Below are 23,226 nucleotides of genomic sequence, written 5' to 3'. Positions count from 1 at the left end.
GTGACATCTGGTGCTGCCTGTGAGGAGTGTTGTGAGCTCTATGCACAATTTTGTATTGGACCAGTTTGTCCCTAGCTGAAACCAGAGGGGAGAAGGGAAAGTCCCTAATCTCCCTTCAGTCGTCCTTGTCCAGCTCCGGTATGTCCCCCACCCATTTCCTGCGGCGGGAGGACAACTCTGGGCCGGCAGCAACCAGCAGGGACCTGTAGAGCTGAGAAGTGGGTTTCTCCAAGTCCTTTACCCGAAGGGTGGATTCGAGCCCCGAATGTGCCAATTCAACTGGTTGGCCTAAGAACTGACACCTGTATGCATGAGCGATTTGAAGAGATCTAAAATGGGCCTGTGCAGGCACATTAAATATGGTGCGTAAAATGTGAAAGGGGGTGAGCTCTCTGTTGGTGATATGCTCAAGGGTCAGTATTTTGTATTTGGCCCAGGCCTGTGGATCCGGAATGGTATTGAACTGTGATAGGTTAGGGTTCAGCCACAGGGGGGTGTGAGGAGACCAGGAGTTTGGCTGGGGTGCCCTCAGCGCCTCACCCACCTTCCATGCCCGCATAGTGGTACGCATAGAAGGGGTGAGATGGTGAGGTAATTTAGGCCCCCTGAATAGCAACCCCTTCAAGGCCTCCAGAGACCCCCACTATAGCCGCCTCCAGCACCACCACAGAGATGGTCGGGTCTGGCTGCAACCACCAATGGGCGGTCACAAGCTGAGTGGCCAAGAAATACTTGTGCCAATCGGGGAGAGCCAAGCCCACTGTCCACAGGCCTGGTCAGGGTGGTGTATTTAAATCTAGGCAGTTTAGGCCCCCAAATAAATTAGAGGAAGAGTTGCTTAAGACAATCAAAGAAAATTTTGGTCAGCCATTATAAATTTAGGAAGGACTTTCACGTTGAGAAGATTGATGCGCCCAATGAGGCAAAGGGGAAGATTGCTCCACGCCTTCAGTTTGGTTTTAATTGCTACCAAGACAGGGTCAAGATTGAGCCGCACAAAGTCTCTACTCTCTCTTGAGATAATACCTAAATAGGTAAACCAATCAACCCACTGGAGTGGGAGAGAGGAGGGTAAGGAGGACCTAGCCCCCTCATCCACTGGGAACAGCTGAGACTTGTGGCCAGTTCCCGTGAAGGCAGAAAAGACATCCATGATACCGAGTGCACCCCACAGAGAATCACCAGCATCATTCAAAAAAAGCAGCAGTTCATCCACGTAGAGAGCCACTCTCTCCTCCAGTCAGCCCACCCTAGGACCATGAACCTCAGCCAAGCTCCTGAGCGCCTCCGCAATAAGCTTCATGGCCAGGGCGAACAGAGCCGGGGAGAGAGGGCATCCCTGTCTGGTGCCCCTCTGCAGGGGGAACGGAGGAGACAGGGAGCCGTTCAGTTTAATGCATGCCATGGGACCGGTATACAGTGTGCGTATCCAAGCAATACATTTCAGTGGGAAACCCATTCTTCTAAGCACCTCCCACAGATATACCCCCTCCACTGTGTCAAATGCTTTTTACATATCAAGGGTGGCAATGGTCCTAGCGCCCTGGTTAGTATGGGGGGGCATGTATATTAGAAAATAGTCTACATATATTAATGTCTGTGGACCTACCTGTTTGATCAGAGTTAATCAGGGATTTTATTACTCTATTAAGTCTAGTGGCCAGTAACTTGGTTAGTATTTTTAGGTCACAATTGGGAAGTGTGATTGGTCTGTAGGAGGCGCACAGCCTAGGGTCTTTATTAGGCTTTGGAATGAGAACAACATGGGCTTCCCTCATAGAGGACGGCAAGGAGCCCTGTTGCAAACAGGCTTGAAACATCTGCATTAGATTGGGGGCAAGTAGTTCTGTGTGGGTTCTATAATACTCTATGGGCAGGCCATGGGGTTTTACCTGCCGGGAAAGACTCAATGGTCATTGTGACTTTTTCTGGAGTGATCTCTGAGACAAGGAGTTGCCTCTCTGCGTCAGAAAGCCATCCTAGTGCTAGCGTGTCCAACACAGAGATCATAGGTGTAGGGTCAAACCCGTCAGGGAGTGAGGAAACATACAGAGAGCTATAAAATGAGTTAAATACAGACAGGATATCCTCCTGAGAGGTGACTAATATGCCATCTGCCATAAGGATTTCCGATATAACCGCTAAGGGCCTATCCTGCTGTGCTAGCAGCGCTAGTAGTTTGCTATTCTTGTCTCCATGCTCAAAGTATTCCTGTCTGCTATGTTGTATACCCAACCTGGTGGTGTCTGAAACATGGAGATGCAGTTCTCGCCTAAGCGATGAAAGGTGCTCAAAGTTGGGGACTGTTGCAGAGGCCGAATATTGATTCAGAGCCTCGTCAACCTTGCGCTGCAGGTCAGAGACCCTGTCCCCAAGCTCCGCCTTCACCGCCGCCACAGCTGAGATATACTGACCCCTGCTGTGAGCTTTGGAAGCGTCCCATGTCATCTCCAGGGAGGCTGATCCCGCATTGTGCACCCAATATTCTCTCAAGGAAGGAGAAACTCTGTCATGGACTGCCTCGTTATTAATCCAATGGGGTTGTAACCTCCAAAGGGCTTTGCTCCGCGACCTGCAGTCCTAATGGTCAATTTAAGTGGGTGGAGTTCAGAGAGGCCAGAGGGAAGGTAACTTGCCTCCTGAATGCTGGCCAGCAGGTCAGCAATGGCAAAAGCCAGATCAATTCGGGAGGAGGTTTTAAATGTGGTCGAGAAGCAACATTACATTCTGCCGTGGGGGTGAAGACACCGCCATGCCTTTTGGAACTATGTTGCCTGAGCCCACGTTCTGAGATCAGAATTAAAAGTAGATTGAGTGGAAGGCCTATCCAGGTCACGGGACAGTGTAGCATTGAAGTCTCCCATGAACAGAACATGCGCTGGGCAATGCGGAGCCACCCTTCCATAGAGCGCGTACAGAATCTGTATCTGGCTCGGAGGAGGCAGATAGACATTCACAATGACATATTTTTTGTTATAAAGGCTTAACACTGCCATAAAAAATTTCCTCTGGGGATCTAAATGAACATCATGAATTACACGTGGTACGCGTTTGCTGATCAGTATAGACACCCCTCGGAATACGTCACATGAAGTGCCCTTTGCACCCAGGGCTTTTTCAGAGCTAGAACCTTGCTACCAGTTAAGTGCGTCTCCTGCAGCAGCACTATGTGGGGGTTATGCAGTTTTAAATATTGGAATACCTGTCCTCTTTTATATTTGGAGTTAAGCCCCCTGATGTTCCACGACAAAATGGTCAGCAGCTCAGCATCTGAGGGAGCCATCATGGAACATCAGGGGAAAACAGGAGCAGGATGAGCCCAACAAACCAACACATGTAAGTAAACCCAAAATTGGCACATATATTCATTAGGGTCAGAGACCAATGAAGCATTTGAGCAGCACATTGTGTATCCAGATCTTCAAAACAGAGAAACCCCTCTCCCCAGAACACAACACCCTACCCAGACTTCATCAAAAAACACCCTACTACTTAGCCAATACCCCAACATAACTAGGCTAGTAGTTTAATCCCTAAACCTTTATACCAAAAGTCGCCTACATGAGGCTTAACGTTCCAGGGAAGAAACCTGTTGAACTCCCTACTGACCAGCAACCCCAACAACAATGCCAGTCAGTTTAAACCCCTTAACAGATCTTCAGACTTCTTTGAAGAGTTCTTTAAAAGGCTGAAAAAATTGAGGAGGGTTAGATAATTCCGTAAGTTGTGTCCAACAAGGTAGCTCCGGAGTAGAAGGATCTAGAAGAAAACCTACATGTAGTCCAGGACCAGGAGGAACTCCAGCATTCGATGGCTTGCGCCTACTGCAGGGTGTCCAGCCAGTTATGCGCATCGGCCGGGGAGTCAAAGAACCTCACCGAGCCATTGTGAGGGACCTGGAGACGGCTGAGGTACAACATGCTGCAGTTGTACTGTGCGTTGCAAGTCCACTATGGTGTTAGTGTGAGTAGCCGTAAGGTTTTCAGTGGCAGTCTGGATTCCGATTCAGTCAGTCTACCTCTGATTTTATCTAGGTAGTTTCTAATGAGATTACATTCTTCTGCAAGGCAATCGATTCTCACCAGCATGGATGTTTTGCTCTGTTCAATGGCAGCCAGGATCACTGCAGTGCTATCCTGGGAGGTGCAGGCAGGGAGAGCCACACCTGGGGAAGTCTCAGACTCCATAGCTAGTTCAGCCAGCAGGGCCTGCAACCTCGCCTATGAGAGAAGGATCTGGCCTAGCAGCCTTGACAGGAGGCGGGCAGCTTGCTGTGGAAGAGTTTTTGGCCCAGTTTTTAGGGCCCATTAATCTGAGGGCAAGGGCATGGTAGGGTGGAGCAGGTGGATGGATAGCCAGCAGCTTGTGACAATGATCTGGCCGAGGGGCAACACAGCAGTCAGTCTCAGGGTGTTAGTGGACACCACTGGGGTACTCACCAGGGCAAGCAGCTCAGCACAAGCTCAGGCCTCTGAGTGCTGCCACAGCAGATCAGGTAGGCTCTGAGAAGCACTGTAGGCCTCAAGATGGCGGTGGGCCTTGAGTATTTGGAGCCAGCCTCAGCCGGATTACTGCTGCAGTGCCGGCCAGACAGGCACAGAAACAATGACTGGATCTGAAGCAGGGGATGCCAGGGATTAGGTAGGGCAGTTGTACATTCTCACCAGGCTGTTCAGCAGCAAGGATGGCAAAGGATTAAAGTAGGATGATCAGAGCCGCGAGTATATGGAACCAGCCTTGGCCGGATTGCTGCAGCATGGCTGGCTGATTGAGCACAGAAATGGTCACTGTATCTGAAGCAGGGGGATGCCAGGGATTAGGTAGGGCAGATGTACAGGCTCACCAGGCTGTTCAGCAGCAAGGATGGCAAAAGATTAAAGTAGGATGATCAGAGCTACTTGCAAATGCTTGCTCCTTGGCTTACATCCGGTCACGCCCCCAAAAGGGTACTCTTTTGCCAGTCAAAATAAAGTATAATTGTCCTTCATTTTAAATGGACTTTCTCTCCTGCGCCAAGCGCATCCGCCTCTAGGCTTGGCGACGGCTTCCACCGTCAGATTCTAGAGGAAAATTGCAGGGTCAGGCCCAGGCTCAAAGAAAGACCTGGAGCCACAAAACTACAAAGCAGAATACCAAGTCCTCTTCATGAAGAGGCATCTCCCCTCAACAAGGTTGGAGGAAGACTTCTGTATTTCGCAGAAGTCTGGCAAAGGGAAACTCAGGACAGATGGGCTCTCTCCACAGTGACTCTAGGATACAAACTAGAGTTTCAGGAGTTTCCACTATCTCATTTTCTGAGATCAGACGTTCCCAAGGATCCAGGGAAAAGACAATCCCTGTTTCAAGTATTGGACGGATTTATTGATTCAAGGGGTAATCATACAGATACCTACAGAACAAGGTTTGGGATTCTGTTCAAACCTGTTTACGGTACCAAAACCGAATTGAGATGTCAGACCCATTCTGGATCAAAAAAAAAAAATCTAAATCGGTACCTGAAAATCCGCTCATTTTGCATGGAGTCGATCAGGTCAGTGGTCTCCATCTTACTAGGGGGAGAACTTATGGCATCCATCGATATCAAGGATGCATATCTGCATGTCCCTATATTTCCCACTCGCCAAAGGTTTCTGCCATTAGAAGCAGAACAGCACTTTGCTGCCTTACCCTTTGGGCTAGCCACAGGTATTCACAAAAAATTGGCCCCACCTCTAGCCAGGTTAAGGGTCCAGGGCATAACAGCATTGGGGTACCTAGACGATTTATCAATAGACCAGTCAGTGACTCGCTTAAAGCAAAGCGTACGCATTACAACCAGTTACCCAGAAAGTCTCGGTTGGATCCTCAACCTAGAGAAGTCTTCATTAAAACCAGTAAGAAGGCTGGATTATTTAGGCCTGATCATAGATACAGCCCATAAAAGGGTGGTCTTGCCTTCAGCAAAAGTCAGCTCCATACGAGAGCTGGTACGGATGGTCAGGTCAAAAGCAAATCCTTCAATTCACCTTTGCATGAGGTTGTTAGGAAAGATAGTAGCTTCATTTGAAGCAGTTCCCTATGCTCAGTTCCATTCAAGACTGTTGCAAAACAGTATCCTCTGCGTGGAACAAGACGATCCAAGCTTTCGACTTGCCAATGTGACTGTCCCCAAAAGTGTCCCAAAGTCTCAGTTGGTTACGAAGTCAGAATGTGCTGAAAGGGAAATCCTTCAGACCAATTTTCTGGAAAGTAGTAACGACAGATGCCAGCCTCTAAGGCTGGGGAGCCGTACTAGAAAATACTGTCCAGGGACTGTGATCAAAACTCGAAAGAGCCCTACCCATCAACATCCTAGAGATTCGGCCAGTGTGTCTGGCTCTAAAAATCTGGACCTCCCAGGTTAAAGAATTGTCCTGTCAGGATCCAATCCAACAACACCATGGCTGTGGCATATATCAATCACCAAGGGGGAACCAAGAGTCTCTCAGCTCAGAGAGAGGTGAACCATATTCTAACTTGGGCAGAAAGGAATGTCCCATGCCTATCTGCAGTTTTCATTCCGGGAGTAGAAAATTGGCAGGCGGACTATCTTAAGTCTCCAACAGTTATTCCTGAGGGAATGGTCTCTTCACCTCAATGTTTTTTAGGCTGTTTGCCAAAGATGGGGGACTCCGGACATAGATCTTCTAGCATCTAGATTCAACATGAAGTTAGTCAACTTTGCATCCCGAATAAGGGATCCACTCGCATACGGAACAGATGCGCCGGTAACCCCGTGGGATCAGTTTTCACTGATCTATTCTTTTCCCCCGATTCAGTTGCTGCCTCAACTTCTTTGCAGGATCAAGCTGGAAAGAAAGCCAGTAATTCTGATAGCACCAGCATGGCCCAGAAGGTCATGGTACACAGAGATTGTAAAGATGGCAGTGGAGGGTCCTTGGCCTCTCCCACTAAGGCCAGACCTACTCTCGCAGGGGCCGATATTCCATCCTACTTAACAAACGCTAAATTTAACGGCTTGGCTATTGAAACCCACATTCTAAAGAAACATGGGCTTTCCAGGTCAGTTATCTCAACTTTAATGCAAGGATACCAGTTTCCAGAGCTATATATTATAGAGTTTGTAAAACTTACGTTTCCTGGTGTGAATCCAAGGGTTGGCACCCTCAGATATATTATAGGCAGAATCCTTGCCTTTCTACAATTGGGTGTAGAGATGAAGTTGGCCCTAAGTACTATTTGGAGCGGCACAGTGATGTAGTGGTTAGCACTCTCGCCTAGCAGTGAGAAGGGTTGCTGGTTCGAATCCCAACCACGACACTACCTGCCTGGAGTTTGCATGCTCTCCCTGTGCCTGCATGGGTTTCCTCCGGGTACTCCGGTTTCCTCCAACATTCCAAAGACATGCAGGTAGGTTAATTGGCTTCTGCCCGAATTTGGCCCTAGTATATGAATGGGGACCTTGGATTGTGGGCTCCTTGAGGGTAGGGACCAATGTGAGTGTGTAATGTACAGGGATAGAGACAATTATAGACACGCAGGTTGAACTGGATGGACTGGTGTCTTTATTCAACCTTACTACTAACTAACCATCGGCTCCAAGTCTCAGCCTTATCAGTTTTATTTCAAAGACCAATTGCTGCACATTTTTTAGTCTGGGGTTTTATACAAGGGGTGATGCATATTAATCCGCCAGTTAAATCACCTTTAACCCCTTGGGACTTGAATTTAGTTTTGTCAGTGTTACAAAAACAGACATTTGAACCATTACAGTATATTCCCTTAGTCCTTCTGACTAGGAAGCTGATATTTTTGGTTGCTATAGCCTCGGCAAGGAGGGTTTCAGAATTGGCTGCTCTTTCTTGTAAAGAGCCATATTTGATGCCAAAAGTGGTTTCAGGCTTTCATCTGAATGAAGATATTGTCCTTCCATTGTTTTTCCCAAAACCATGTTCCAGGGAAGAAAAGTCATTGCGTTGTCTTGATGTAGTGAGAGCAGTGAAAATTGATTTAAAGAAAACTGCTCAGTTTCGTAAGACTGAGGTCTTGTTTATTCTGCCAGAGGGTCCAAAGAAAGGACAGTTTCAAAATCCACTGTTGCCAAGTGGATTCGGCAAGTTATAATTAAAACTTATGATTTAAGGGGTAAGATCCCCCCCTATTAAAGTTAAGGCGCACTCTACAAGAGTGGTTAATGCTCCTTGGGCAGTGCGTTAGCAGGCCTCCTTTACTCAGATCTGCAAGACCGCAACTTTGTCTTCAGTCCATAAATTCAAGAATGTTTATCAAGTGGATGTAAGAAAGAATGAGGATATTGCCTTTGGGTGCAGTGTGCTGCAGGCAGCAGTAGAAGTCCTCAAGGTCTGGGGGTGCCCTACAGGTTGTCTCCCTCCCCTCAAGTAGCATTGCTATGGGACGTCCCACTAAGTAAATACTTAAGGCTCTGTGTCCTATGATGTACGTTAAAGAAAATAGTTTTTTTTATAACGGCTTACCTGTAAAATCCTTTTCTTGGAGTACATCATACTAGAGGCGATTCAGTTCGCATTGTGTGCTATATAAGTATTTCATTCATTCATCATAGGACATGGAGCTCCCGCCCCTCTGTTTTATGGGGTATAAGTATATTGTTTGGCTACAAAAACTGAGGTACTCCTGAAAGGAGGAGGCATTGTATAGTAGAGCCAACTTGCTGTATTGGGTGTGCCAGTGTTAACACCTGAAGGTAGCTATAACCCACTAAGTAAATACTTTAGGCTCTTTGTTCTATGATGTACTCCAAGAAAAGGATTTTACAGGAAAGCTGTTCTAAAAATCCTATTTTTTAATCTGCATTTAAATTACTGCCAGCCCACACACAGCATCTGTATTTGTAGACTGATATTTCCACATGTAATTGCAGATATTTTAACCAAATAAAGATTACTTTAGTAGGTATGTTGTGTTACAGGTTACTTCATTCTCAGTATGGAGAGTTAATTCAGCCAAGGAATGGCTCTGTGGAAGAAACTCCAAAAATGTCTGCTGGACAAATGCTGTTGGTTGCCTTTGATGGAATGTTTGCTCAAGTTGAAACCGCATTTGGCTTATTATTGGAGAAGGTATGGGCATGTATTGATATCTCATTGAATTGATCATGTTCTTGTAAACATACTTAATGTTTACCTTGTGGCTCATGTCTTCAGTTAAAACAGATGGAAATTTCACATGCTTGGAGAAAGGTTGATATCATCCGTGAAGCACGGAGTACACAGGTGAACTTTTTTGAAGATGACGAACTTCGTCGTGTGTTGGATGAAATATTTTTCTTGAAAAGATTACAAACAATCAGAGAATTCTTCCGCCTTTGTGGCATATTTTCTCAAACCTTGTCAGGTAAGAAAATGTTACTTTTCAGATATGATTGTGTTTATAGAAATCCAACAAGCCGAGTGAGTGTGAAGGTCTATGTAAAGTATACAGTAATACCCACCAATTATATTGATGTTTGAAAAGTTGAGAGATTTTCAGTTTAACCACTACAACATGGAAGGTTTTACCCCTTTAATGACCAGGCCGTTTTTCGCGATTCGGCACTGCGATATTTTAACTGACAACTGCATGGTCGTGCAACGCTGTACCAATGTAAAATTGATGTCCTCGTTTTATTTTTCCCCAGAAATAGAGCTTTCTTTTGGTGGTTTGTGATCACCTCTGCGTTTTTGTTTTGTTTTTGTTTTTTGTTTTGTTTTTGCTCTAGAAACAATTTTGAAAAAAAAACAATATTTTTTACTTTCTGCTATAGAACATACCCAATAAAAAACATCAAATTCCTTTATCAATTTAGGCCAATATATATTCTACTACCTTTTTTTGGTAAAAAAAAATCCCAATAAACATATATCGATTGGTTTGCGCAAAAGTTACAGCTTCTACAAACTAGGAGATTTATGGCTTTTTTTTTTTTTACTAGTAATGGCCGCGACCAGCGATTCTTTGGGGGGGCTGGGACATTGAGGTGGACAGATCTGAAACCTGACACTTTTTTGAGAACCAGTGGCATTACTGCTGTTATCCATGCTAAAAATATACACGGTTACTGTACTAATGACACTGGCAGGGAAGGGGTCAACACCAGGGGCGATCAAGGGTTAAGTGTGTCCCTAGGGGATGCTGTCTAACTTTGTGGGGGATGGACTCACTAGATGAAGAACACAGTCATCTGTGTTCCTGATTAGCAGGAACACAATATCAACAGGTTAATCTCTGACATCTGCGTACACGCCCCCGCTGGCTAATGTACAATGTATATGTAAATCGCTGCGTAAATTGATGGCGCTATATAAGTAACTGAAATAAATAAAATATTCAAATGTTGACTTTCACTGTGAAGTTCAAGCTGAGCTCAGTTTACTCCCACCCCCTGACTCTCCCTTTGTTTTTAGCAGGCTGAATAGCCTAATAAACTAAAAGTGCTATGGTCGTGGGGGCTTTGAGCTGTTGTATCGCTTTTGGCGCTGCTCAAAGTAGGTGAAAATATATCCCTGTGTCCCAGAGCATGGGGTGCAGGCTTAGCCTGATACCAATCCAGATGGCTAGTAAATGTAAAGTGGGAAAGAAATTTTTAAAGATTTTTCTTATGAATGTCTCCTTTAATTAGTAAATGTTGTCATGCCTATGTGTCACCACTGGTGGGGGGGGGCTGTAGAGAGCACTTACCGTCTCTTGCTTGTCAGCTCACGATGTGTCCAGGAAACAGCAGTTTTCTCTTCCGGCCGGCAGCAGGCCTCCGGTAAGTCTGGGAGGGTTTTACCTCCCCACTAGACAACCCCCTGTACTGTTTTTTTTTCTTCCCCTGTTGTTTGGGAAGGAGCGCTTCAAAAAAAAAGGCGGGAACGGCACACTGCTCGGCAGCTTCCAAGCCCCCCCCCCCATTTGCCATTACTGCCTCTCTCCCTGCTGATCCCACAGGATTGGAGCTCGCGCAGGCAAAACTTTAACAGAAAGCGGAAAAGCTGTAGGCGGGGCTTAACGTGGCACTGGCGTCCAGCGCTGGAAGGGTTTTTGTTGCTGTTGCAAGCTGCTGAGGGACACAAAAGCAAAGGCTTGCAAGAGGTTTTTTGTCACAAAGGCATTCCTTTTGACACATTTACTACTGCATCAGGCTGAGCATTAATAGCAGCAGCAGAGCTAGACTATTGCTCAAGCAGTGGATGCATTCCTTCTGGTAGTGTATCTGCTTTGTGGATTGGGCTAGGGTCAGAAGGGGGGTCAAAAACGCCTCAAAAAGGGCTCTAGAAGGACTATAGTCACATGGCAGCCTAGAACCATCTCAAAAAAGATGGCATCCTCCCCTAAGAGTAATATGGCTGGTCAGAGTGAGCCATCAAGAGGGGCAATTACTCCAGCCCCTGTGTATATTACTAAGGAGGTTTTTTCTTCAACTAAGAAAACGTTACTAAGGAGGTATTTTACTTTTTGGAGCAAAAAATGTATGCTTTAATCGCATCTCAGAGTGGGACTAAGCATAGCAGATCCCTGTCCATTGCTCAGGACCCTCATGCTGAGGAACAAGGGGCAAGAGATGACAAATTTCTCTAAGGACCAGGAAGAGGCTGATGTCTCTTCTAATATGGAAGGATCAGGTTCGCTGGAAAAGTTGTTCGTACAATCTCTCACCGAATTGGTCCATTCCACATTTTCTTTTCATACATCAGGGGACACGGACCCATAGTTACTATGTGGTTAATAGACCACCAATAGGTGATGGACACTGGCATGCCCTAAAATCAGAAGTGCACTCCCTATATAACCCCTCCCATTACCGGGAGCACCTCCGTTTTTTCGCTAGTGTCTAAGATGTTGGTCACGAGTAAAGATGTACTGTACTGAGCTCCACTGGAAGCAGTGTTTGGTGACACAGGCATTTCCTTTTGACACATTATTTCTTTACCAGGCTAGGTATTAATAGCAGCTTATAGCGCTGGACTATAGCATAGCAGTGTACATTCTTTTTGGTATTTTTATGCTTCAGGCTATGAGTGGAAAAGGGACCAGGAACTCCTCTAAGGGGTTAGTGGTTTTACAAAAAACTAAATCCGTTTCCAAAACAATGTCATCCTCCTCTGAAAGTGATGCGGCTGGTCAGATTGAGCCATCAGGGAAGACTGTTGTTGCAGCTGCGCTGGACACTTCAGTCCCTGTATATATCGCACAGGAGGTTTTCTACCATTTTTAATTTGGAAAAGAAGATTGATGCTATGATCACTCTCCATAGTGGGGTCTAAACTTCGCAGATCCCCATCTAGTGCTCTGGACCCTCTTATTGAGGTGCAAGAGGCAGGGGATCGGGAAGATCTTCAAAGAAATTTGGAAGATTCTAATATATCCTCTTCTGAGGATCCTAATATAGAGGGAGTTAGTATCACAAGACAGGTTGCTTGTACTCTCTCTTACTAAGTTGGTTTGTTTAACCTTTTTGCTGCCTGAAGTACAGGCTCTTGATGAACCCGCCTCTGGTTTGCGATCACCAAAAACCTCCCCCATCTGGGGGTGCCTTTCCTATTCATTCATGGCTTAAAAAGCTTATATATTCTGAATGGGAACATCTGGATAAAGAATATTATCCACACTCTATCCATCATACTCTATCTATGGCAGAGGATTTATATAAGAAATGGGGGGGTTCCAGCAATTGATGCTGCAATCACCTCAGTGAACTAGAGTCTCACATGTCTGGTGGATAATGCGCTAATATTAAAGGATCCAACAGATAAAAAGTTGGAGCTTCTTTCTAAAAGCAATGTCTTTAGCAAGTTCTGTAGCGCAGCTGGTTCTTGCGGCTATTGGTTTATCTTAGTCCATTAAGGAACAGTTTGTGGAGATACTTAAAGTTCTGCCTGATCAGCAGGCCCAGCAATGGGCTGGCGTATAACACGCACTATGTTTCACAGTAAATGCTATGAAAAATTCTGTCATGCAAGCCTCACGGCTTATGCTAGGACAAGTGCATTCTCGCAGAGTTCTGTGGCTGAAATATTGGTCGGCCAAAGCACCGTGTAAGAAGCTCTTGGGCAGTTTCCCTTTTCATGGTAAACGGTTATTTAGGGACGATCTGGATAAATACATCCAAAAGGATCTCTTCCAAAAGAAAAGTGTTTTTTTACCAGTAAAGTAGACGTTTAAACATTCTCCTTTTAAGCGTGCATCAGCCTCTAGGCAGTCTTAACGGCCTCCCCTGTCAGGGTCTAGGGGAAGAGGGCAGCAGCAGGGTCAAAGAGGTCTTGGGCAGAAAGCCCACAAAGCAGAATGCTAAAGCCTCCTTATGAAGGGGCGCCCCCCCCCCCCACTTGCTCGGGTGGGGGGGTGGCTCCTGCAATTTTCAAAGATCTGGCAGGAATAATGTCAATAAAGATGGGTGGCTTCCTCAGTTTCTCTAGGTTACAAACTAGAGTTCTGAGAGTTTCCATCTCCTTGTTTTTCTAAATGTTCCCAGGGATCTAGAGAAAAAAGTCTTTCTAGCTCTGGATCATCTCTTATCCCAGCTGGTGATATCAGAGGTTCCCTTAGAGGAACAGGGCACAGGTTTTTATTCAAACCTTTTTTTCACGGTTCCAAAACCAAATGGAGAGGTAAGACCCATTCTAGATCTCAAAGATCTGAATCAGCACTTAAATATCCGGTCCTTTCACATTGAATCAATCCGATCAATTGTTCCATCATGCAAGGAGGGGAGTTTTTGGCATCAATCAATATCGAGGATGCATATCTCCATGTGCCAATATTTCGTGCTCAATAGAATTTTCTACACTTCGAGGTATAAAATCATAATTTTCAGTTTGTGGCCCTGCCATTTGGTCTTGCCACAGAACCGCGGGTGTTCTCAAATATTCTGGCACCTCCTTTAGCCGGATTAAGGGCTCAGGGCATAATGGTCCTAGCCTATTTAGACAATCTATTTTTAATAAATCATTCAGTCTCTAGTCTAAACCAAAGTCTGGTCACAGCTGTAAACTACCTGGAATCTCTGGGTTGGATACTCAACCTAGAAAAATCCTCCTTAAAACCATCAAGGAGATTACAGTACTTGGGGCTGGTCATAGACACCGTACATAAGAAGGTATCCCTACCCCAGACAAGAATCAGTTCCAGTTATAGGACTAATTCAATTTGTCAAAACAAATAAAAAAGTTGGCTGTGCATGAGATTTAGGGAAAATGGTGGCCTCCTTTGAGGCCAACCCTTACGCGCAGTTTCACTCAAGACTGCTACAAAACACCATCCAGTCGGCCTGGAGCAAGAAGGTTCAGGCTTTGGATTTTCCAATACGCTTGTCTCCCAACGTACGTCAGAGCCTAAATTGATGGTTGATATTCAGCAACCTCCCAAAGGGGACATTTTTGCTGCCAGTATCCTGGAAAGTGATCACAACAGAGCAGTCCTGGAAGAAGATTCTGTCCAGGAGAGATGGTCCAAGTCAGTAGGACCTTGCCTATCAACATTTTGGAGATTCGGGCAGTACATCTGGCCCTAGAATCTTGGACACTCAGACTACGGGATTGTTCTGTCGGGATTCAATCCAACAATGCCACGGGTGTGGCTTACATCAATCACCAGGGGGGGCACGAGAAGTCGTGCAGCCCAAAAAGAGGTTAATCATGTTCTAGCTTGGGCAGAAAACAACATTCCTTGCCTATCGGCGATTTTCATTCCGGAAATAGAAAATTGGCAGACAGACTATTTGAGTCGCCAACAATTATTTCCGGGGGAATGGTCTCTTCACCCTGACCTTTTCCTAGCGATATTTCAGAGATGGGGTATTTCGGACGTGGACCTGTTCGTGTCCAGATTCAACAACAAAGTCGACAACTTTGTGTCAACAACGAGGGATCCGCTAGCATGTGGAACAGACGCATTAGTCTTCCCATGGGATCAGTTTGCACTGATCTATGCGTTTCCTCCAGTTCTGCTACTTCTCCACAGGAACAAAAGGAGGTGATTCTGGTGGCACAGAAGATCTTGGTTTGCCGAGATCATAAAGATGGCGGGAGGAGTCCTTTGGACTCTGCCATTATGGCCAGACCTTCTCGCACAAGGTGCGGTATTCCATCCTACTTTAAAGACGCTAAATTTAACGGTTTGGCTATTGAAACCCACATTCTAAGGGACCATGGGTTATCTCCCTCAGTAGTGTCTACTTTGGTGATTTCCAGGAATCCGGCTTCCAGAATCCTTTATTGTAGAGTCTGGAAGGCATATGTTTCTTAGTTCGGATCCAGGGGTTGGCACCCCAGGAAGTATGTCATAGGTAGGATCCTTGATTTCCTGCAAATGGGATTAGAAATGAAGCTGGCCTTGAATACTATCAAGGGCCAGATCTCGGCCTTGTCTTTTTTTTCTTTTTCAACAGCCTCTTGCTTCTCACTCTCTGGTGCATCATTTTATTCAGGGAGTAACACTGATTAATCCCCCTATCGAGGCACCTCTAAATCCTTGGAATTTAAATTTGGTCTTATCGGCGTTACAGAATCCTACAGAATCCTAGCCTTTATGGGAAATTTTCTTGGTTCTTTTGACAAGAAAAATGTTTTTGGTTGCCATTTCTTCTGCTAGAAGAGCATCGGATCTAGCGGCTCTGTCTTGGAAAGAGCCATATTTGATCATGCATAAATATAAGGTGGTTTTGCGTCCTCATCCGGAGTTCCTACCAAAAGTGGTGACAGGTTTTTATTTAATCCAGGATATTATTCTACCTTCTTCCCAGAGCCTCAATCTAGGGAAGTGAAGGCACTACATTCCCTTGATGTAGTAAGAGTGATCAGAGTCTATTTAAAAGCGACCGCTCAAGTTTGTACTGCTAGAAGGTCAAAAAAGGGGACAGGCAGCATCAAAGTCCACAATTTCCAAATGGAATTGTCAAGTGATTGATCAAGCTTATGACTTAAAGAAGAAAATTCCTCCTTTTCATGTTACAGCACACTCAACCAGGGAGGTTGGTGCCGCTTTTGAGGTGCATCATCAGGCCTCTATGGCTCAGATCTGTAAGGCCGCAACTTGGTCTTCTGTTCATACATTTACCAGATTTTATGAAATCAATGTTAAAGGTCATGAGGATATTGCCTTTGGGCATAGTGGACTGCAGTATGAGTCCCCTAGCCTCTTTTTTTGGCCTACTTTTTTGTTGCGTCTCCCTCCCTTCAATTGCCATTGCTATGGGACATCCCACATAGTAACTACTATGGCTCTGTGTCCCGTGATGTACAATAAGAAAATAGGATTTTTTATAACTGCTTACCTGTAAAATCCTTTTCTTTGACGTACATCACAGAACGCAGAGGTCCCTCCCTTCTTGGGTATACAGGTGTATTGCTTTTCTACAAAACTGAGGTACTCCCAGAAGTGGGAGGGGTTATATAGGAGGGAGTGCACTTTGTCTTAGGGTGTGCCAGTTTCCGTCACCTGAAGGTGGCCCATAACCCACATAGTAACTTCTATGGCTCTGTGTCCCGTGATGTACTTCAAAGAAAAGGATTTTACAGGTAAGCCGTTATCAAAATCCTATTATCTCAAATCAATATACATGAAAGTGTCCTGTGCAATATATTACATCCCAAAAAACTTTGAGTGAACATAAATACAAGAAAATTAATATGTGCCAAATTTAAGAATAATAATGAATTGAAAAGTGCCAAAATGCCACCAAATGTGAAAGAAATGTTTTACGGAATTTCTTCAATTTGAATCTTCAGGTATGTGCTCAAAAAACACCAAGTGTGATCCACCGCTACAAGTACTACATGGACTCCCTAGAACTTATTGCTGGTAACATTATAAACCAGCAACTGCGCGCTACTCCTGGGATGATTATCTCCAACTGTATACTCCTTTAATAAACTTGTGTATTCGATATTCATATATAGGTAACAAGAGGAAGGAAAGGAGCTCCAAAAGCATGTAAACTTTTTTTTAAAATATTTATTTTCTAAAAGCAATACATTCCACTTACATTCACATGTGTCTCCACTGACAAGTTAAAAAAGCATTAGTGTTAGCCAAGTCGTTTCTGGCCAGAGTTCTGAGCCCCGAGCACAATCTTGGCATCAAGGTGACATCACGTCCTACCTCCTCCCAATGTAAAGCACAACGATGCTTTACATTGGGAGGAAGTAATGGTTTGGCCCGGACAGAAGCCTGATCTCAACATAGTCTGGAATTACATAAAGAGACGGAAGGATTTGAGGCCGCCTACATCCACAGAAGATCTGTGGTTAGTTCTCCAAGATGTTTGGAAAAACCTACCTACTGAGTAAGGATGAGCTCAGGTGTGTTCACAAGCCTCACGTGTGGAGTCCGCCAGGAAGTCTGAACATCACAGCGCTAATCACAGGCAGTGAGACATTTCCCGATCTCTGCAGCCGCGCATAGGGACAATGTCTCACTGCCTGTGATTAGCGCTGTGCAGTGCCGACTTGCTGGCGGGCTGTGCACTTGCAGCTTGCGAACACGCCTGTGCTCATCCTTACAGCTGAGTTACTTCAAAAACGTGTGTGCAAGTGTACCTAGAAGACTTGATGTGGTTTTGAAGCCACAGGGTAGTCACTCCAAAAATTTATTTGACTTAGTTTTTCTTCTGTTTACTGCATTTTGTACATCAAAGGTTTTTGATGGGTTTACTTTTACCTGCTACATATGAAATTTTGCTTTTGCTTTCTCTACACAGGGAAATGCCCGATTGATGAACAAACTGCTGGTAATGGACCTGTGCAGCTGGTCAATGTAAAAACAATGTACAGAAACTCTTGCTTTAGTGAAGACCAAATGGCCAAACCAATCAAATCTTTTACAGCTGACTTTGTGAGGCAACTCTTGATTGGCTTACCTACTCAGGCTCTGGGACTGACATTGTGCAGCTTCATTAGTGCTTTGGGTGTAGATATTATTGCTCAAGTGGAAGCCAAAGACTTTGGGGCAGAAAGTAAAGTTTCCGTTGATGATCTCTGTAAAAAGGCTGTGGAGCACAACATTCAGATCTCCAGATTTTCCCAGCTCGTGATGAACAGAGCTACTGTCTTAGCCAGCTCTTATGACACTGCCTGGAAGAAACAAGACTTGGTGCGCCGTCTAGAAACAAACATTGCTTCCTGTAAAACCAGTATGCAGCGTGTGCAGCTTCACATTGCAATGTTTCAGGTAATTTTTGTACCGCTAAATACTAAAAAGCATGTGTGTGTGTGTGTGTATATGTATATATATATATATATATATATATATATATATATATATATATAACATAGTACATTAAATGTTTATACTTAAAACAAACTTGAAGGCAGGTCAGGCTGGGAGTAAATAGTTCAGTTAGAGAAGTTGTGATAGGATGACGATACAGTGTTCATTAACGTCTACCAGAAAATCTATTTATCTTAATTGTACAGGAGCTGTAGTCATAGACCATGAGTTGTATGCCACTACCATCAGGTAATTGGACACTAGCCAAAGCTTTGCTGGGAACACCCCCCAATTCACCTTCATATAACCCCATCCACTCTGTGGGATTTCAGTTTTTTGCTAATGTCCTTAGGTGATGGGCCTCCTCTGTAGAAGCTTTTACAAAAAGTTTTTCCTCTTATATTCACCGACCGACACAGCTCTTCTCTGTAACTAAATGGGTTGTATAGCCTGCCATTAGGAGAAACTAGGCAAAATTGTTACACAATACACAGAACTTTAATCCCGCCCCAGGGAGGCGTGCCCCGTGCTATCAACCCTTCCCACTGCTCCTAACAGCGTCAGTTTTTATTTTGCCTAGCAAGGAAAATGACCTAGGAAACACTGCGGGCCTCTTGGTCCATATTTTTGCTGCAGGTTTGCTGCTTTTTGCGCAAGATGAAAGATCCTGTGATCTATCAACTGCCGGCTGGGTAACAGGCTGGTTAATGATATCCTTGTGGTCTCCCCAGTCCGGCCATTGAGCGTGAGCAGGCAGCACGTTTATTTTTTTGCTCTGTCACCGCATGGCGCCGTTCCGGCGGCCATCTTGGATTTGGGAAAGCTATATATTCCCCTGGTGAGCTTCAGCAGCCATTTTCTTTAGGATTCCTATTGATTACATTGGCGGCCATTTTCTTAAAGCCTGAGCACCTTTTTCACCGCTGGCCTCTTGTGGCAACATTACATGTGCTTTCTCTTGCTGCTTCTTGTATCCACTGTGTGTGTGCAGGATGCTGGATGGCTCTTTGCTGAACGCTGAAGCTTCTCTGCAGATGGTTGAAGCTTCTCTGCAGATGGTTGAAGCTTCTCTGCAGATGGTTGAAGCTTCTCTGCAGATGGTTGAAGCTTCTCTGCAGATGGTTGAAGCTGCTCTGCAGATGGTTGAAGCTGCTCTGCAGATGGTTGAAGCTGCTCTGCAGATGGTTGAAGCTGCTCTGCAGATCCTTGAAGCTGCTCTGCAGATCCTTGAAGCTGCTCTGCAGATCCTTGAAGCTGCTCTGCAGATCCTTGAAGCTGCTCTGCAGATCCTTGAAGCTGCTCTGCAGATCCTTGAAGCTGCTCTGCAGATCCTTGAAGCTGCTCTGCAGATCCTTGAAGCTGCTCTGCAGATCCTTGAAGCTGCTCTGCAGATCCTTGAAGCTGCTCTGCAGATCCTTGAAGCTGCTCTGCAGATCCTTGCACCGCTGGTGGGAGCTGCTGCTGATAGTTTTCACCTCTCTGCAACTGGGAACCTCCTAGGGACTACAGGCACTGCTGTGGCTATCACAGAACACCCCAGGGTGGTGAGTCTAGCGCTAAGTACCCCCCCCCCCCCCCACACCCGGCGGCAGCAGGAGGGTGGGACCTTCACTGTCCTAAGTCCCCTTGCAGGTGCCAGACAGGCTAGGGTCAGCATGGCTTCAGAAACTGGTGTTTCTTCCCCCGAAATCCAGGCTATAGCAACCGGGTCACCAGCAGTTAACTCCTATGTTGCTAAGATAGAGGTGGCACGAAAGGTGCACGGAAGAGGCCCCCGAAACACACCCCCCCCCCCCCCCCCTGTCCTCTGGGGAGAGCTCTGATGCAGACTCAGGCCCTGCTGTGGTTGGAGACCCCTGCTCTGACCTATCAGATGTGGCTGACCAGGATAGCGAGGATGATTCCGGGGTCGGGCACAACAAGGCGCTTGTTGGAGCACTTATCACAGCTGTGCGTGACATCCTGAAGATTCCGGAGCCAGCGGATTCCTCTGATGATGTACCGGTCCCTATTGGGTCCCGCAAGCTAGCACGTTCACCTAAGGTGTTCCCGTATTTGACTTATTTTAACAAATTCATCTACAGGGAATGGGGTCGCCCGCAACTGACTTTTTCGGTCCCCAAAAATTTGGCTGTGCATTACCCCTTTGAGGAAAACCGTCTCAAAAAGTGGTCGGCTCCTCCAGTCGTGGACTCCCCAGTATCTAGGTTAAATAAAGTAACCACGATCCCGGTTGAGGGGACTCCTGCATTCAAGGATGCCACGGACAGGAAGGCGGAAGCAGTGGTTGGTTCCTTGTTTACGGTTGTGGGAGTCAGCCGGGCGACCTGTACTGGCATCCGCACTGGTGTGTCGCAGACACTGACTGAGTGGGCAAAACTTTTGCACTGTGAATTGGGAAAGCAGAATGCCTCCCCTGTCTGCGTGGAACTAGCAGACCAACTAGTGCATGGCCTTAAGTACATTTGTGACGCGCCCCTAGATACTCTCCCTCTGCAATCCAGGGCCTCAGTGTCAGCCATGGTGCTAAGGCACCTCATTTGGCTGAAATGCTGGTCTGCTGACCAAGCATCCAAGAAAGCCCTGACAGATCTTCCCTTCCTTGGCGAATGGCTCTTTAGAGCCTCGTTGGATGACATTATTAAAAATGCTATGGGTGGGAAGAGTACACTACTCCTACAGGCCAGGAAGGCTAAGGAGCCATACTTCAGGCAAGGGCCCTCCTTTTCCGCTCACAAGCGGCTTTTATGTCCTCCCGGTGCTTCGGCAAAACGACCACAGCCCGACATCACGGATGGTCAGAAGCGTCCCTGGAACCGCAAGCCTGCGAACAAAAGTGCTACCGCATGAAGGTTTGCCCCCACCCATGTCCCGGGTGGGGGGGGTCCTCTTCGGGAGTTTGCAGCCCGTTGGCCCTCCCGGTTATCAGACCAATGGGTCTGCGATCTGATTTCCACAGGTTACAAGATAGTTTCTCTCTTGGCCGCCAAACAGATCCTTTCCCTCCAGCATACCCGTTTCCCCGGTTCTCCGGGAGGCCCTGTTAGGGGCGGAGAGGGACTTGCTGAATCAGGGGGTGATTGAACCGGTTCCGGAATCGGAACGCTTCCAGGGGTTCTACTCAAATCGATGGTTCCCAAAAAGGAAGGGGTACGTCCAATATTGGACCTAAAAGCCCTCAATCACTGTGTAGAGGTTCAGAATGGAATCAGTTTGCTCAGTAGTTGCTGCACTCCATCAAGGGGACTTCCTGGCGGCCTTGGACATTTAGGATGCCTACCTGCACATACCCATATGCCTTCGGCATCAAAAGTTTCTGTGTTTGGCAGTCGAGGAAGCCCACTACCAGTTTGTGGCTCTTCCTTCTTTTTGGCCTGGCATCAGCCCCCCGAGTCTTTACCAAAGTACTGGCTCCAGTGTTGGCGTTGTTGAGACAACGCGGGATCGCGATCGTGGGTTGCCTCGATCTCCTTCTGAGAGCTTCTTCTGCCTCAGAATTAGAGGAGGATGTGGCGATCACCTTGCAGTCCATGCAAGCATTTGGGTGGCTGTTTAACCTAAAGAAGTCGGTGGTGGTACCGACTCAGCGTCTGGAGTACCTGGGGTTACTATTGGACTCCAGGGAAGCAAGGGTTTTTCTCCCCTCAGACAAATTGCTGACTCTCAGATCTGCGGTCAAACTATTGATGAACAGCAAATGGTCGTCACTCCGTTTTTGCATGCGGGTGCTGGGGCTCATGGTAGCCTCCTTCGAGGCAGTACCTTATGCCCAGTTCCACACCAGAGTCCTGCAGAAGGAGATCTTGACAAAATGGGACAAATCTCCGTTGCCCCTGGATCGGCAGATCCAGGTGAGCCAGCCAGTCAGGGACTCCCTGATTTGGTGGTTGAGGTCCCCGGTGATTCAGTCCGGAAAATCATTCCTTCCTCTGAAATGGATGGTGGTCACTATGGGCGCCAGTCTGTCTGGCTGGGGTGGAGTGATGGGGATTCAGGCGGCTCAGGGCCTCTGGTCGACGGACAAATCCAGGTTGCCGATCAATCTGCTCGAATTGCGAGCGATCAGGCTGTGCCTCCACACGTGGTCGAAGTGTCTTCAAGGATATCCGACCAGGATACAGTCAGACAACGGCACGGCTGTGGCGTACATAAATCACCAAGGGGGAACATGAAGCTCAGCCGCTGCTCGGGAGGTCGCTCACATACTTCGGTGGGCAGAGCGGCACGTTCCGGCTCTGTCAGCCATTTACATCCCAGGGTGGAAAATTGGCAGACGGACTATCTGAGTCGTCAGGTGCTGGACCCAGGAGAATGAGCGTTGCATCTGGAGATATTCAGGCTGCTGTGCCTGAAATGGGGCACACCAGACGTGGATTTGTTGGTCTCCCGTCTCATTCGGAAGATGTCGTGTCCAGGACAAGGGATCCCTGGGCAGACGTGCTGGTGGCTCCGTGGGATCAGTACCAGCTGATCTACGCCTTTCCTCCACTAAAACTGTTGCCATGTCTGCTTCGCAGCGTGGAAGCCGAGGGGATCCCAGTAATCCTGGTTGCCCCAGATTGGCCTCAGCGGCCCTGGTACGCAGACATGGTGCGTCTGGTGGCAGACACTCCCTGGCGACTGCCGATGTATGTGGACCTCCTATCTCAAGGTCTAATCTTTCACCCTGCTTTACCATCGCTGGCTTTAACGGCATGGCTATTGAGTTGCTGAGGAACCAGGGTCTGTCGGACTCGGTGATTCCAACTATGCTGAGGGCGCAGAAATCTTCACGGAAGATATACCACCGTACCTGGAAGGCTTACATCTCCATGTGGGAGGAGAAAGGGTAGCATCCGCGCTCCTTTTCTATATCCAGGATCCTGTTTCTTCAGCAAGGAGTAGACCAGAAATTGGCGTTGAGCACCATTAAGGGGCAAATTTCAGCCCTGGCTGTCTTTGGTTTTTTTGGGGGGTTTTTTTTTCAGCGACCTCTGGCATCTCACTCATTAGTGAGTACCTTTGTTCAGGGGGTTCGACATATAATCCCTCCGGTGCGTC

At 46.6% G+C, this 23,226-nt stretch overlaps 1 protein-coding gene across 1 annotated transcript in view; it reads left to right on the top strand.

Moving 5' to 3' along the window:
• SMG1 (SMG1 nonsense mediated mRNA decay associated PI3K related kinase) overlaps positions 1-23,226 on the top strand; it is a gene marked incomplete in the record, with an annotated part of 420,057 nt that overhangs the window by 377,110 nt on the left and 19,721 nt on the right. The window contains 3 exon segments of the mRNA XM_077448938.1: positions 8,930-9,080; positions 9,165-9,354; positions 17,678-18,147. Of these exon segments, the coding sequence (XP_077305064.1) occupies positions 8,930-9,080; positions 9,165-9,354; positions 17,678-18,147 (811 nt within the window).

The sequence above is a fragment of the Lithobates pipiens genome, unplaced genomic scaffold (genome assembly GCF_037356315.1).
Source record: "Lithobates pipiens isolate NorthernLeopardFrog02 unplaced genomic scaffold, aLitPip1_a1.2 Scaffold_22, whole genome shotgun sequence".
NCBI classification, from domain to species: Eukaryota; Metazoa; Chordata; class Amphibia; order Anura; family Ranidae; genus Lithobates; species Lithobates pipiens.
This window is presented reverse-complemented; position numbering and strand designations above follow the sequence as displayed.